This window comes from Lottia gigantea (assembly GCF_000327385.1).
Source record: "Lottia gigantea unplaced genomic scaffold LOTGIsca_146, whole genome shotgun sequence".
NCBI classification, from domain to species: Eukaryota; Metazoa; Mollusca; class Gastropoda; family Lottiidae; genus Lottia; species Lottia gigantea.
In genome coordinates, this window is record NW_008707735.1 from 173,300 (window position 1) to 186,596 (window position 13,297).

The window sequence follows — 13,297 nt, forward strand, 5'->3', positions numbered from 1 at the left end:
ATATTTCACAATTCATTATTAACAGGGGAATAATTCATCTTTACATTAAACGTCTGCAACATCTTTCAGGTTTTATACTGGACCGTATATAGATTGATATACATATACTGTGTTCTATCACTGTGTCTTATCACTGTGTTTTATCACTGTGTCTTATCACTGTGTTTTATCACTGTGTCTTATCACTGTGTTCTATCACTGTGTCTTATCACTGTGTTTTATCACTGTGTCTTATCACGGTGTTTTATCACCGTGTTTTATCACTGTGTCTTATCACTGTGTTTTATCACTGTGTTTTATCACTGTGTCTTATCACTGTGTTTTATCACTGTGTCTTATCACGGTGTCTTATCACTGTGTTTTATCACTGTGTCTTATCACTGTGTTTTATCACTGTGTTTTATCACTGTGTCTTATCACTGTGTTTTATCACTGTGTCTTATCACGGTGTCTTATCACTGTGTCTTATCACTGTGTCTTATCACTGTGTTTTATCACTGTGTTTTATCACTGTGTCTTATCACTGTGTTTTATCACTGTGTCTTATCACTGTGTCTTATCACTGTGTCTTATCACTGTGTCTTATCACTGTGTCTTATCACTGTGTCTTATCACTGTGTTTTATCACTGTGTTTTATCACTGTGTCTTATCACTGTGTCTTATCACTGTTTTTTATCACTGTGTTTTATCACTGTGTTTTATCACTGTGTCTTATCACTGCGTTTTACACTCACTGAATTGATATACATTTTTGAAAGGAAATGCGTACAATGTTTCAGGTGATAAGAGAGAATTTATTTTTCTTAGAAGTTAAATTTCTAGAACATCTTCTCGATTAAAGAGTTCACTACTATACAATTATTACTCCTGATTTTGTCATACTTTGGTCGAGATCTTTGGTCAACGGAATTGTATTGCTTGTACGTATTTTTTTTCAGGCGCTACCCACGGAAAGCGTAAAGCGTCAGGTGTTTAATGAAAGCGTACAGATTGAAATTAGGCCTTATCTTTGTCTTTTGGAAACTCTCGAAGAATCTTTAACATAGATAAGCTGTAGTATACCATATCTCTATATCGATAACGACCTCACCATGTCATTACAAACTGATATTAGACCGAGTTTGTAATACCTTGACTTTGTGAAGATGACGTGTAATAGACTATAATAATAGTAATAACGACTATTAGTATCCAGTATTTACATTGTTACCATTGTTTATTCCAGTTTGTTCTCTTTCTCTCTACAACAAATAATTATAGTTCCTCAAACCATTTATCATTAGTTTATCAACCTTCATATTGATATAGAAATACTGAATAAATATTATTAGCTGTGTGGACTCTCTGAAGGGGATGCTAAGCAGTAGTATCAAGGTTTCCAATGGATATCTTTAATGAATATTTTACGTTCTATCTTGGCTTGTTTTCTCATTGGAGCATGTGAAGTCAATTCCCAAATTTGTTAGTTATTGTTGATTGTAGAGATTGTGGGAAATTTGTGGACGATGTTTGATCATTGATATGACCTCTAGCTGAAACAAAACCAGAAGGTGATCTAGTGCATTCCATTATCACGCTACAATTCTCAATCTGTACTCTTTAGTTACACAGAGTAGGATGTAAAACTCAATTCATTTCATTTACATGTTATTTCATTAGTTAGAATAGTATTCACAGTAAGATCTGTACTAACTCTGAATATATACAAACGATATTCATTCTGTAAACAAACAACAAACCCACGCTTGTAAACAGAAACAAATACAAACTGAATATTAAACATATAAAAACAGAATATTGATAGAGAATTATGATTGATTGATTTGTGATACATTTGTATGTACTTGATTGACTTCTATAAATTTACCCCAAAGAGTATTCAAATACAACTTTGCAGTGCTCCTGTGGTAAATGTTGATTACAGTTATTTTATTATTGTGTAGGTGATTTTAACTAATCTTGAATTTGACTCATGTGATATTTTAACATTCTTTTGCAAAGTACCTTATAAACGCATTGGAATTCGAAGAAAAAACAAGAAACACATTTATTACGAATAGTGAAATGTGTTATATATAAAAACATCTTAAAGCTTATTTTCATGGTGGTCTCTGTCCGTCTTGATCATTTTAAATTGCCCCATAATGTATTTAAATATATTTTTACCAGACATCGCTTGAACATGTTGAATTTGAAATAGATGACAACTATTATTGTTAGCGAAATTTATTGGTCCTTTAGACGACCTGAAATCTCGAGTTTTGATTTGATTAGATTGTTTCTAAAGCTCGTTGGAAGGTAATTTGTGTCTTCAATACTCTCCGAGTTATCGACTTGTCTAGGAACCGGGTAGAATTGAATTAAACAGGGTCCAAAATAAATTTCTATTAAAATAGAAAGTGACAGTGTGAGTCTAAAGTAGTTATAATAATGGTTTATTTAGAGTGTGAACTTCTATTATGACTATACTTGGTTTTTATTCTGGTGACCTGGTATGATACAGATTGTGTTAATGCTGCTTTCCTTCTATAGTTTCCCTCATTACACACTGCATGGCGTCGCTGTTTTCATTAACCCAATCAGATGCAGAAATGACGACGCAAAACTGCAGTTTTCTTTTTGCAGTGTTCGGTTTTTCTGCAACGGGTGACTACTACTGTAAAATGTATGTATCACAAAAGCACTAAACGAGGAAGAATGAATAAAGTTATTTTGATCAGGTCAAATATTGATATACATTAAGACTGTGGACAAGATAAAGCTCTAGATATTAATAACTCGTCTGACCTGGGATGACTTGAAACTAATATAGCCCAATATAACTAATATAATTAGATTGCTCCATTCCGAATTTAAATCTTACTTTCTTAACATGGACACAGTCTAGTATATTCTAGTATATTCAAGCAAAAGACGGCACATCTGGATTTTTTGGACGATCGGATAGGGGCGACGGCACATCTGTATTGTTTGGACGATCGGATAGGGGCGACGGCACATCTGTATTGTTTGGACGATCGGATAGGGGCGACGGCACATCTGGATTGCTTCGACTAAAGGAAAGGTTTGGCGGCACATCTGTATTGTTTGGACGATCGGATAGGGGCGACGGCACATCTGTATTGTTTGGACGATCGGATAGGGGCGACGGCACATCTGTATTGTTTGGACGGTCGGATAGGGGCGACGGCACATCTGTATTGTTTGGACGATCGGATAGGGGCGACGGCAGATCTGGATTGCTTCGACTAAAGGAAAGGGTTGGCGGCACATCTGTATTGTTTGGACGATCGGATAGGGGCGACGGCACATCTGTATTGTTGGACTAAAGGAAAGGGTTGGCGGCACACCTGTATTGTTTGGACGATCGGATAGGGGCGACGGCACATCTGGATTGCTTCGACTAAAGGCAAGGGTCGATGGAACGTCGGGGTCTAATTAGCTCAAAAACGACACTCCTACAAAACGAAGATTGTTTTAGAAGGTAAAAAGTATCTAGCGTACCTAAACAATTAACACAATCTAGTCAATCAAAGAATATCTGGAATAGATGGGTCTGTAACTTGTTGAATTGTTGTCTGTTAGGTGACAGGGGCAAGGGTTCGAATCCTCCACAAGGCAAGGTAACGGCCGGGTTTCCCAGTCTAGCCTTCAACTCTTACTATAATAAATCCGTCCAAGGTTTCTTATCACTAGGGGATTTCCCAAGTTCTCTATGTGTAATATTTCTATTGTTAAAGTGTGCTGTAGACACTTGCCGTCTCTCTGGACCTAACTTGTGTTGAAATTTACAAACACATTGTTACAAAGATAATTAAAAAATCATCCCCTGTGATCCTAGGGTTATCTTAGATTAGATAGTATAAGGTTAGGTTATTATTGGTACACAGATGTCAATCAGGCCACGAGTTCGGGAAGAATTTGGGGCCAGGAGAAAGGGAGGCTGGTAGCTTTACTATCTGATTCAAACATTTTAATCATCTTGTAAGATTGTTGGCTTCCTACAGGTAAACAGGTCCTGCATTTTAAAACCTCAATAAGAACCAATGGCGTTTGTGGGTAACAGTATTTGAGAGGGGCGTGCAGGGCCACAGAATTTCCAGAGGGAGGGGCGGGCACAGGCTTTTCTTGATAAAAATTTTGAAAGTTATTTTTAATATTATTAAAACAGGTGAAAGAATCACAATGTATCAGAATATTATGAAAGGTTTATCGTGTATTAATATTGTTATATGTATTTTATCGACTGTCTATGTACAGTCAGCAGACCGTCCAGTATTAAGTGTTACTAAGTAATACTAAGTGTGTTGTTTAGTATTCAATGAATTGGTCTGTATAGTGTTTGTATCTTCAGGCAATATCAGGCAACAATCAAATTCTTCAGTCAGAAATGACGATTGAAGTGATGTTTGCTTTCGTAAGTGGTTTTGGTAGAAATGATCACCGTCTCTACACATTGTGAGGTCTGTAGCACAGGCGGTTAGAGCGCCAGAACCTTGACACGATATCATGTACATATTCGTGTCGAACAAATGGTCGTCGTGTGTTCAAATCTCAGAAAGTTTGTAAAAGTCTGGTGACCTTGAATAAGTTATATTCGCTCATTTCTCCAGTTGACCCAACTGTAAATGGGTATTGTTAATCTAGAAAAGATCAATGTCAAGAGGTTTGACCAAGGACCAGTTGGTAGAAGGGAACCTCGAGAAATTAAATTGTTATCATTGTTTTTAAAAATTGTTTGTTTCTTCCTGTTTTTCGGAGTCAGTTTTCAGCTATCTCTTGTTTTAAGGTGCTATCTCTTGTTTTAAGGTGCTATCTATTGTTTTAAGGTGCTATCTCTTGTTTTAAGGTGCTATCTCTTGTTTTAAGTTTTAAGGTGCTATCTCTTGTTTTAAGGTGCTATCTCTTGTTTGAAGGTGCTATCTATTGTTTTAAGGTGTTATCTCTTGTTTTAAGGTGCTATCTCTTGTTTTAAGGTGCTATCTCTTGTTTTAAGGTGCTATCTCTTGTTTTAAGGTGCTATCTCTTGTTTTAAGGTGCCTGTTTTAAGGTGCTATCTCTTGTTTGAAGGTGCTTGTTTTAAGGTGCTATCTCTTGTTTGAAGGTGCTTGTTTTAAGGTGCTATCTCTTGTTTGAAGGTGCTATCTCTTGTTTGAAGGTGCTATCTCTTGTTTTAAGGTGCTATCTCTTGTTTTAAGGTGCTATCTCTTGTTTTAAGTTTTAAGGTGCTATCTCTTGTTTTAAGGTGCTATCTCTTGTTTTAAGGTGCTTGTTTTAAGGTGCTATCTCTTGTTTTAAGGTGCCTGTTTTAAGGTGCTATCTCTTGTTTGAAGGTGCTTGTTTTAAGGTGCTATCTCTTGTTTTAAGGTGCTATCTCTTGTTTTAAGGTGCTTGTTTTAAGGTGCTATCTCTTGTTTTAAGGTGCCTGTTTTAAGGTGCTATCTCTTGTTGAAGGTGCTTGTTTTAAGCTGCTATCTCTTGTTTTAAGGTGCTATCTCTTGTTTTAAGTTTTAAGGTGCTATCTCTTGTTATAAGGTGCTTGTTTTAAGGTGCTATCTCTTGTTTTAAGGTGCCTGTTTTAAGGTGCTATCTCTTGTTGAAGGTGCTTGTTTTAAGCTGCTATCTCTTGTTTTAAGGTGCTTGTTTTAAGGTGCTATCTCTTGTTTTAAGGTGCTATCTCTTGTTTGAAGGTGCTATTGAACCAAGTCTGGTGAATTAAAAGCACGTTTTGTGATATTTTTTCTATTTTTTTAGTATTCAGTGTGAAACTGCTGACGGCTATAGAATTAATATTGAATATAATTTACATTGTTCCAAGTGTTTCTAAATATACTAATCGTCATGTTCTAAAATCATGAATTGTTGTCATTTTTATCGACATTGTGTTTTTGTCTCGTAGTAGGTTGTCGGCCTTCAACGCGTGATTTCTTTCAATAAGTATTTATAATATACGTGACAGTCGCCTTCGCTTTTCTTTAGATTATAAATTGGAGGATGGTCTACTGATTGTATTTTGTCTTCCCCCCCCCAAAAAAAAATTTAAAAAACACTGTGTAATGTGTGCGTGACAGTCGCCTTCACTTGATTTAAGATTATAAATTAGTGGTTGTTCAACTGTTACATTGAATAAATTGAGTGTATAGTTTTCACCTGAAAGGCTGAACTATAATCGTTCTGTTATTTTCCTCAAACACTCTAATTTAACTGATGTATTGATAAGACACACAAATAATAATTATGATCTTAAAAAAACAAAAAAGAAACCACACACGTTCATCTAATATTGTCATTCAATGAAAAAATCCCTGAACAACTCAAACTTGTACAATTGATAAGGCACACAAATAATTTTAATTTAAAAAAAACAAAGAGACGAACACGTATAGCTATCAAAATCGTTCAATTGGGAAATCCCTTAACATCATCAGGTTCAGATCGACTATCAGTTTAAAAGAATGAAAAACCTTTTATAACTGAACGATAAAACGTTATATGACATTGGAAACCGATACGATAGCTTCCAGCCACTATTCGCTAATGGAATTGTTTAAGTATTTGATAATCAATGAATTCCATTCAGATAATTTGCCATAATACGAATTTATTGTCCACACAAACACAAAGGCACTCGTAATGTCACTTTAGGGCACAGGCACTTGTAATTTTTACAATGTTTTTATGGTGTTTGGTTAATCCTGTATCGGAAGTGACGTCAACTGTTGAAATTGTTTAACGAGTTTATTGCTTGCATTATCCATACCCACACAAATGTCCTTTAGGCCACGGGCATTTGAAATGTTTATGCTCGATCGGAAGTGACGTCACTTGATATTGAGATTGAGAGATTTATTTATGTGTCTTTAAGGCCACAAGGCATCTATAATTTCTATGAGTGTTTCTTTATCGCCAGATCGGAAGTGGCTTCACTTGTTGAAATTTAAAAAAAAAATTGTTGCGGAAATATATAGTTGTCCATGGAGTTAAGGCATAAATTCCCGAGTTTTTAAGGGGCTTTTATTTGTGTTGAAACGGAAAACGGAAATTAAGTTAGCGGGGTTCAATCTCTCGTTATTTTTTGACCTCATTTTAATTTTGATTTATATCTCACAATTTAAGATTAGCTCAATTCAAAATGAAAATTATCTTCAAGAGTTAACAACAATTCATCTGGGAAGATGGACGTCAAGACGTTTGATCAAGAACCAGCTGGTAGAAAGATTATTTGTTATCCTTGTAAAAAAATAACTAAGGGGTTTGAAGAAGGGTAAGCTTTCGAGAACCTTATGTTTTTTAACCTAATAGTCGTCTTTTTTCCCCTATTTTGCTCCCACTAATCACCAACATTAACCTTTAGTCTTTAACTCTCCATGCTAGAGATTCGAACCCGTGGCACCTCGTTTCCTATCATACTGTAATAATGATAAAGTATTACTCGTTCTCGACTCAAATTACAACTGAATGTGAATCTGTCAATAATTTTAACAAAGAACAGAACTGTCAATGATAAAAGAGACGAGCTGTACTGATAGAAATAATCAATGTGATTTTTGTCTCCTGTTTTCTGATTATTATAATAGTTTTATAGAAATTAATTTCTGCTATTGTATAAACACGTTAGGGATCTTGTATTATAGAAATATTAAAGCTAACGTGAAGTTATAAACACGTCAGGGATCTAATATTATAGAAATATTAAAGCTAACGTGAAGTTATAAACACGTTAGAGATCTAATATTATAGAAATATTAAAGCTAACGCGAGGTATATAAACACGTTAGGGTTAAAGGTTAAAGCTAACGTGAAGTTATAAATGTGAACTAAGTTTAAAACTAAAGCCATATACAGTATATTTGTATGGGTTACAGCAGGGAGTATTTAAAGACATGACTATATTAACTATACTCTCCCATTGTTCAGTTTTTTAATTGATTTATTATATTCTATGTATTTGATTTAATTTAATGTAGTAATAAATAAATTATTGTATATTGAGTATAGCTTTAATATTTATTATTCATTGATTCTTACTGCTCTATTACCTCGCTAGTTATAATTATATAATATAATTTTAGATTAACACTGTTTCATTGATTCAACAAATTGTCTGAGCACACGACAGACTCGTCATTTAGTCATAGGTAGAACAAAACATGGTCGTATAAAAAACACAAGTAGGCCTACTAACGATCCGAACAGCAAAAAGAATCCCGAAAACCAAAATAAACATTCGGCAATAGATTGATAACAGTTAAAGAATATTTTATATGAGGAAGTATATTGATCATAACTAGTCCACGGTCGACCAAGGCGGAGAAATTGCCTTCGTTTTTTAAACCTAGTTTCCCTCTGTCAGTGATGCAAATCCTGAGACGAGACTCGGCAAGGTCCAGGGTTCAATCTTGACATAGGTCAAATTAATACTTTCGTATTGTTCCGCTTGCTCTTATGGGGCAATAAACTTAGCTTTATAAACTGTTTAAATCGATTTCTCTAAATTCGTTCATTCTACATCATCATATTATGTTTGGCAATTGTTGAGATACTACCTTTAGATTTTTCAATACGGCTTCCCTCTCTGTTATGCAGGTAGCACAAAATTAGTTCACCATATTTCACAATTTACGAAGGTGGTGCTCTCATCTTCCCTCTTCTTTCGTCTTGTGATTTAACAAGAAATGACTCGAGATCTCTTAACTTGTTTCCTGTCTTTTAATGAAGTACTTAAATTTCAAATTTCTATGTTTTCATTTTAAACATTTTCACGGTCTTTCAAGAGATTCTTAATGTTTAAATTCAAAACGGTGATGATAATTATCAGGAATCCAATGTTTTAAGAAAATATTGTTTAAGACCAAGGTAATAATGAAGGTTGTACAGCCCGAGGATATAAAGAGATTTTATGCTTTTAGTTTTAAACCTGTTAAAGAAACATTAAGAAACGTTGTTGTAACACGTATAAATATTTATTATGATCACTTTTATACATATGTTTGTATAGTTTTTTAAGGGATTGTAAAAAGGTTTTCTGAAATTTTGTACGTGTATTGAAGGACATTGATATCATCAATTTACACCATTCCAAACTCCAATCAGGCGTCTGTGATTCCCGCAATTACATAAAACTAGTGAGCTGTCATCTTGCAAAATTTGTGAAGGGAAAAATGAAAGGAGAAGTCACTACTATACAACTTTTACTCCTGATTTTATCAAATTTTGAACGAGATGTTCGAGTAAGAGAATTGTTTTGCAGGTTTTTAGTACTTCTGTATTTAATAAGATTGATATTGAATATTAAAGCTACGGACATTATGACACGTTAAAAGATAAAAAGAATGTTCACTGTTTTCAATCAAAATGAAATTCTACAAGTAAAGGGAATTGCTTAGATTATATGAAGTTGTAGTATTTTGAAAACAAACTATTCCTGCGGTTTCTCAACTTGATCAGATCAGTTTTCTCTTTTTTTCTTTCTTTCTTTCCTAATCTGGCAGTGAAATTAAACACTTGCCATTTCAATTTAAAAGTATTCAAAAAATTCCAACAGATATGTCAATCATGATTAATTTTCCAAAAACAAAATCGATTGAATAGCAAAAATACAAAGTTAGTTCGATTTTTGTTATGAAAATTTCATATAATTTTTTTTAATAAAGCCATGACACTTTCTAAACAGGCAGTTTCTTTCAGGGAAATCTTTAAATTTGTTTCCTTTAGATTTATTAGAGTTTTAATTTTTTTTATGTTATTAGACTTTCAAAACAAACAGTTTCATTCAACGACAATCATATTGTTTTAGATTGATTATACACAGATCATCTTCACAATGTCTTATACCTTGACTACAATAGCCATCTTTCTTATATCACGGAATCGCTGTATTACAAACTACCATGATACAAAATGAAATGAATGGAGTTTTACGTCCTACTTTTCTGCACCATGTTGGTAAATGAAGACTGTTCCATGAGACTATTGCAGTCAAGAAGCAGTTCGTAATAGCTTGACATTGTGGAGATGTGATACAAGAATAGTGTCTATAGCAGTCAAGGTACAAGACGAAGTTCGCAATGGCCTGACATTCTCAAATGAAAAAGATTTTGTTTTTAATTATCAAGGCAGAAAGAGAAACACATATAAAACTTTTCCCATAGAGAGTTCAATAATTGTTTAGCAATGTATCTTATACTGTATGTTTGAGATCTTTTGTTTACGTAAATATGCTCTAAATCACTGTAGTCAACAGTGTATGGCTTGCTGTCGTCATCACCAGTCCTCCTATTAATCATCTTCATTTATCATCGTCATCATCGTCGTCATCATCATCATCATCATCATCTCTCTCCATGATCTTCGTCAATGCTATCAACACATTGCCTTCATTATCGTCATCATCAAGCAATCATCATTGATCCTCAATCACCATCATCATCAATCATCATTAATTCATTTATCAATTCTCCCCATGGTCATCATCAACAGTCGTATTATAGAACCAAAGTTGTTATCAAAATCTGGCGACCCTCGTCCTCAAAAAACACCCAGTACTTCTATCCATCCTGATTTGGTTTCGGATAGTTTACGCCATACCTCGTTTGTCGGAAATCATTAAACAGTTGATAGCTATAGAGTAATATTTGTATAGTCTGTTCAATAAAAGTTTATTAGATTACCGGGAGTTGATCCACTGTATTTTATAGCCTTTTTCATATTAGTTTTATAGTCCCATCAACAAGTCTATCGCCATTTATGACACTCAATATATTTTTTTGTTAGCTAATTCCATTATAGTCTGTATTTAGTATCAGGAAATTCTGCCATCGATTGACGTTCTTTGTTTTATTGGTTAAACTATTACTTTAATTTCTATATTGTTTCCTTCAAACGATTACCATTAACCCTGAATAAATGAAACAGGTTATTTTTGTGTTGCGCTGTACGTGTTGAAGACAAGCTATGCAGTGGGCAATAAGTAAATTTTGCCAGTATAGTTTCGTCAATTTTTCCCATGGGAGTGTGTGTGGTGGGGGTGGGGTCATACAGTTCATGATATCTAGTGAAATGATTTGCTGTAATCGAATTAGGCCTACTAAATTTGACTGGGCTATTTGATTGTTACACCGTATGAGCTGAAGAAGATTGATAAACGCGATACAGTGTGCAATAAGTAAATTTTGCTAAGACAATTGCGACTTTTCTTGAAGGGGAAGCAAATGATTATGTTTTGTTTCATAAGATGGTTTTAAAACCAGACACAATCATGTCAGATAAAAAAAAAACAAATTCTATGACCCGTTTTAACATGATAATGTTTAAATCTGAACTGAGAACTTTCAGGATTAAAACCGTCTGGAAGATCAAGAGATAAAGTTCTAATCGAAGTCTCTTATTTCCAGTGTGATATATTAAGTTGTAATCTGTCTTCAGATTTAATGGTTGTTTCAAGATAGCATGCTATCTGTAATGATGTCGGTTAGCTAGACTGTTATTATCCTGTTTAAGCATGCCTTAAGTTTATCTGAAACATATTGGCTTTAACTTAATGTCCAATTTTCCGCAGATGTCGGCGAGCTAGATTTTAAAAACCTGGAATGAAAAAGGATATATTATGTAAGTTTCAATAATGTTAGCTAGATTTAAAAAAACATTAATTGTTATTTTAGAAATACCCAAAGTTAACTTGTCCAGTTTTTACGACTAATTATTCAAGTCTCAAAGGCTCTATTCTGTGGCTCATCATCCATGGCTTTGTCTGTACCTTTCGACTTGGGTTATCGCCCCTGACGTCTGTAAAAGATTGAAAGAGACGAATACAAGAAACCTTTTTGCCCTCGAGTTTCTACCTTCTCTCGGGGTTGTCTGTATGAGATAGTCTAGGGTTATCTTTGGATCCGTATCATTCTAACCGACATCAATATATTTTCTGATTTGTCGGGCTAATTGAAATGATACCTCGTCTCTTTCCTAAATTATCCACTCTCCCTTGAGTTTGTCTAAACTAGATACACTCGGCTCCAGATAGAGCTAGGGTTATCTGTGGATTCCTATCTGTCTTACCAGCATCAAGTGTTCTGTCTATGTCTCTGTCTCTCTCTATCTGTCTCTCTCTCTCTGTCTCTCTCTCTCTCTGTCTCTCTCTCTCTGTCTGTCTCTCTCTATCTCTCTGTCTGTCTCTCTCTATCTGTCTCTCTCTATCTGTCTCTCTCTCTCTGTCTCTCTCTATCTGTCTCTCTCTCTCTCTGTCTCTCTGTCTCTCTCTCTCTGTCTCTCTCTCTCTGTCTCTCTCTATCTGTCTGTCTGTCTGTCTCTGTGTATATTGTACATGTATATTGAAATCCAGAGGCTCTCTCTGTGTAGTCACCCTGCCCTTAACTATAGTCACCCTACCCCTAACTATAGTCACCCTACCCCTAACTATAGTCACCCTACCCCTACCCCTAACTATAGTCACCCTACCCCTAACTATAGTCACCCTACCCCTAACTATAGTCACCCTACCCCTAACTATAGTCACCCTACCCCTAACTTTAGTCATCCTACCCCTAACTATAGTCACCCTACCCCTAACTATAGTCACCCTACCCCTAACTATAGTCACCCTACCCCTAACTATAGTCAACCTACCCTTAACTATAGTCACCCTACCCTTAACTATACTGACCCTACCCTCAATTATAGTCATTCTACCCCTAACTATAGTCAACCTACCCTCAACTATAGTCACCCTACCCGCGATGCCGAGAAGATATGATAAAAGTAATATGTTATGATACAGAACTATAAACTGTCAGTAAATCTAATTCTACCAGTGATTTATTTACGGTTCTTTTCTGATATTTCTCCTGATAGTTATCTATCTTACACAAACTTGACGGTACCAAGATGGAGTATTTCTTATTCATTCATTCATTGTTATTCTCATTCTTTCCTTCAGTTGTCTCTTTCTCTCGACTGATATCCAGCACTATTTTCTCTACAACCTACACACACTTGGTGGTACCGTGTTATCATATTTTTAGTGTAGAAAGTAGATGTTTGGTGTCTTCATTCATTTATTCATTCATTCATTCAGTCGTGCATTCAACCATTCAATCAATCATTTATTCAGTCATTCATTCACTAAGTTATATATTGTTCATTCATTCATTTATTCTTTCAATCATTCATTCATTCATTAAGTGTATTTAAGAAGGGTATGATAAGAATGTTTTGTTGAACTACACTAACCAGATTCAGTTGCAGAGTGGTAGGGTGTGTTTTGGAACAATGAGTATATTGTAGCTATATTTAATACTTCAA

The 13,297-nt window shown here is 34.8% G+C and overlaps 1 protein-coding gene across 1 annotated transcript; it reads right to left on the reverse strand.

Moving 5' to 3' along the window:
• Positions 1 to 11,569: 11,569 nt before the first annotated feature.
• LOTGIDRAFT_172981 (hypothetical protein) lies at positions 11,570 to 12,680 on the reverse strand (the record flags this gene model as incomplete). The annotated part of the gene is made up of 3 exons (XM_009050170.1): positions 11,570 to 11,584; positions 11,757 to 11,785; positions 12,056 to 12,680. The coding sequence occupies 3 exons, from the start codon at positions 12,678 to 12,680 to the stop codon at positions 11,570 to 11,572; spliced, it is 669 nt and encodes a 222-aa protein (XP_009048418.1).
• Between the last annotated feature and the right edge of the window lie 617 nt (positions 12,681 to 13,297).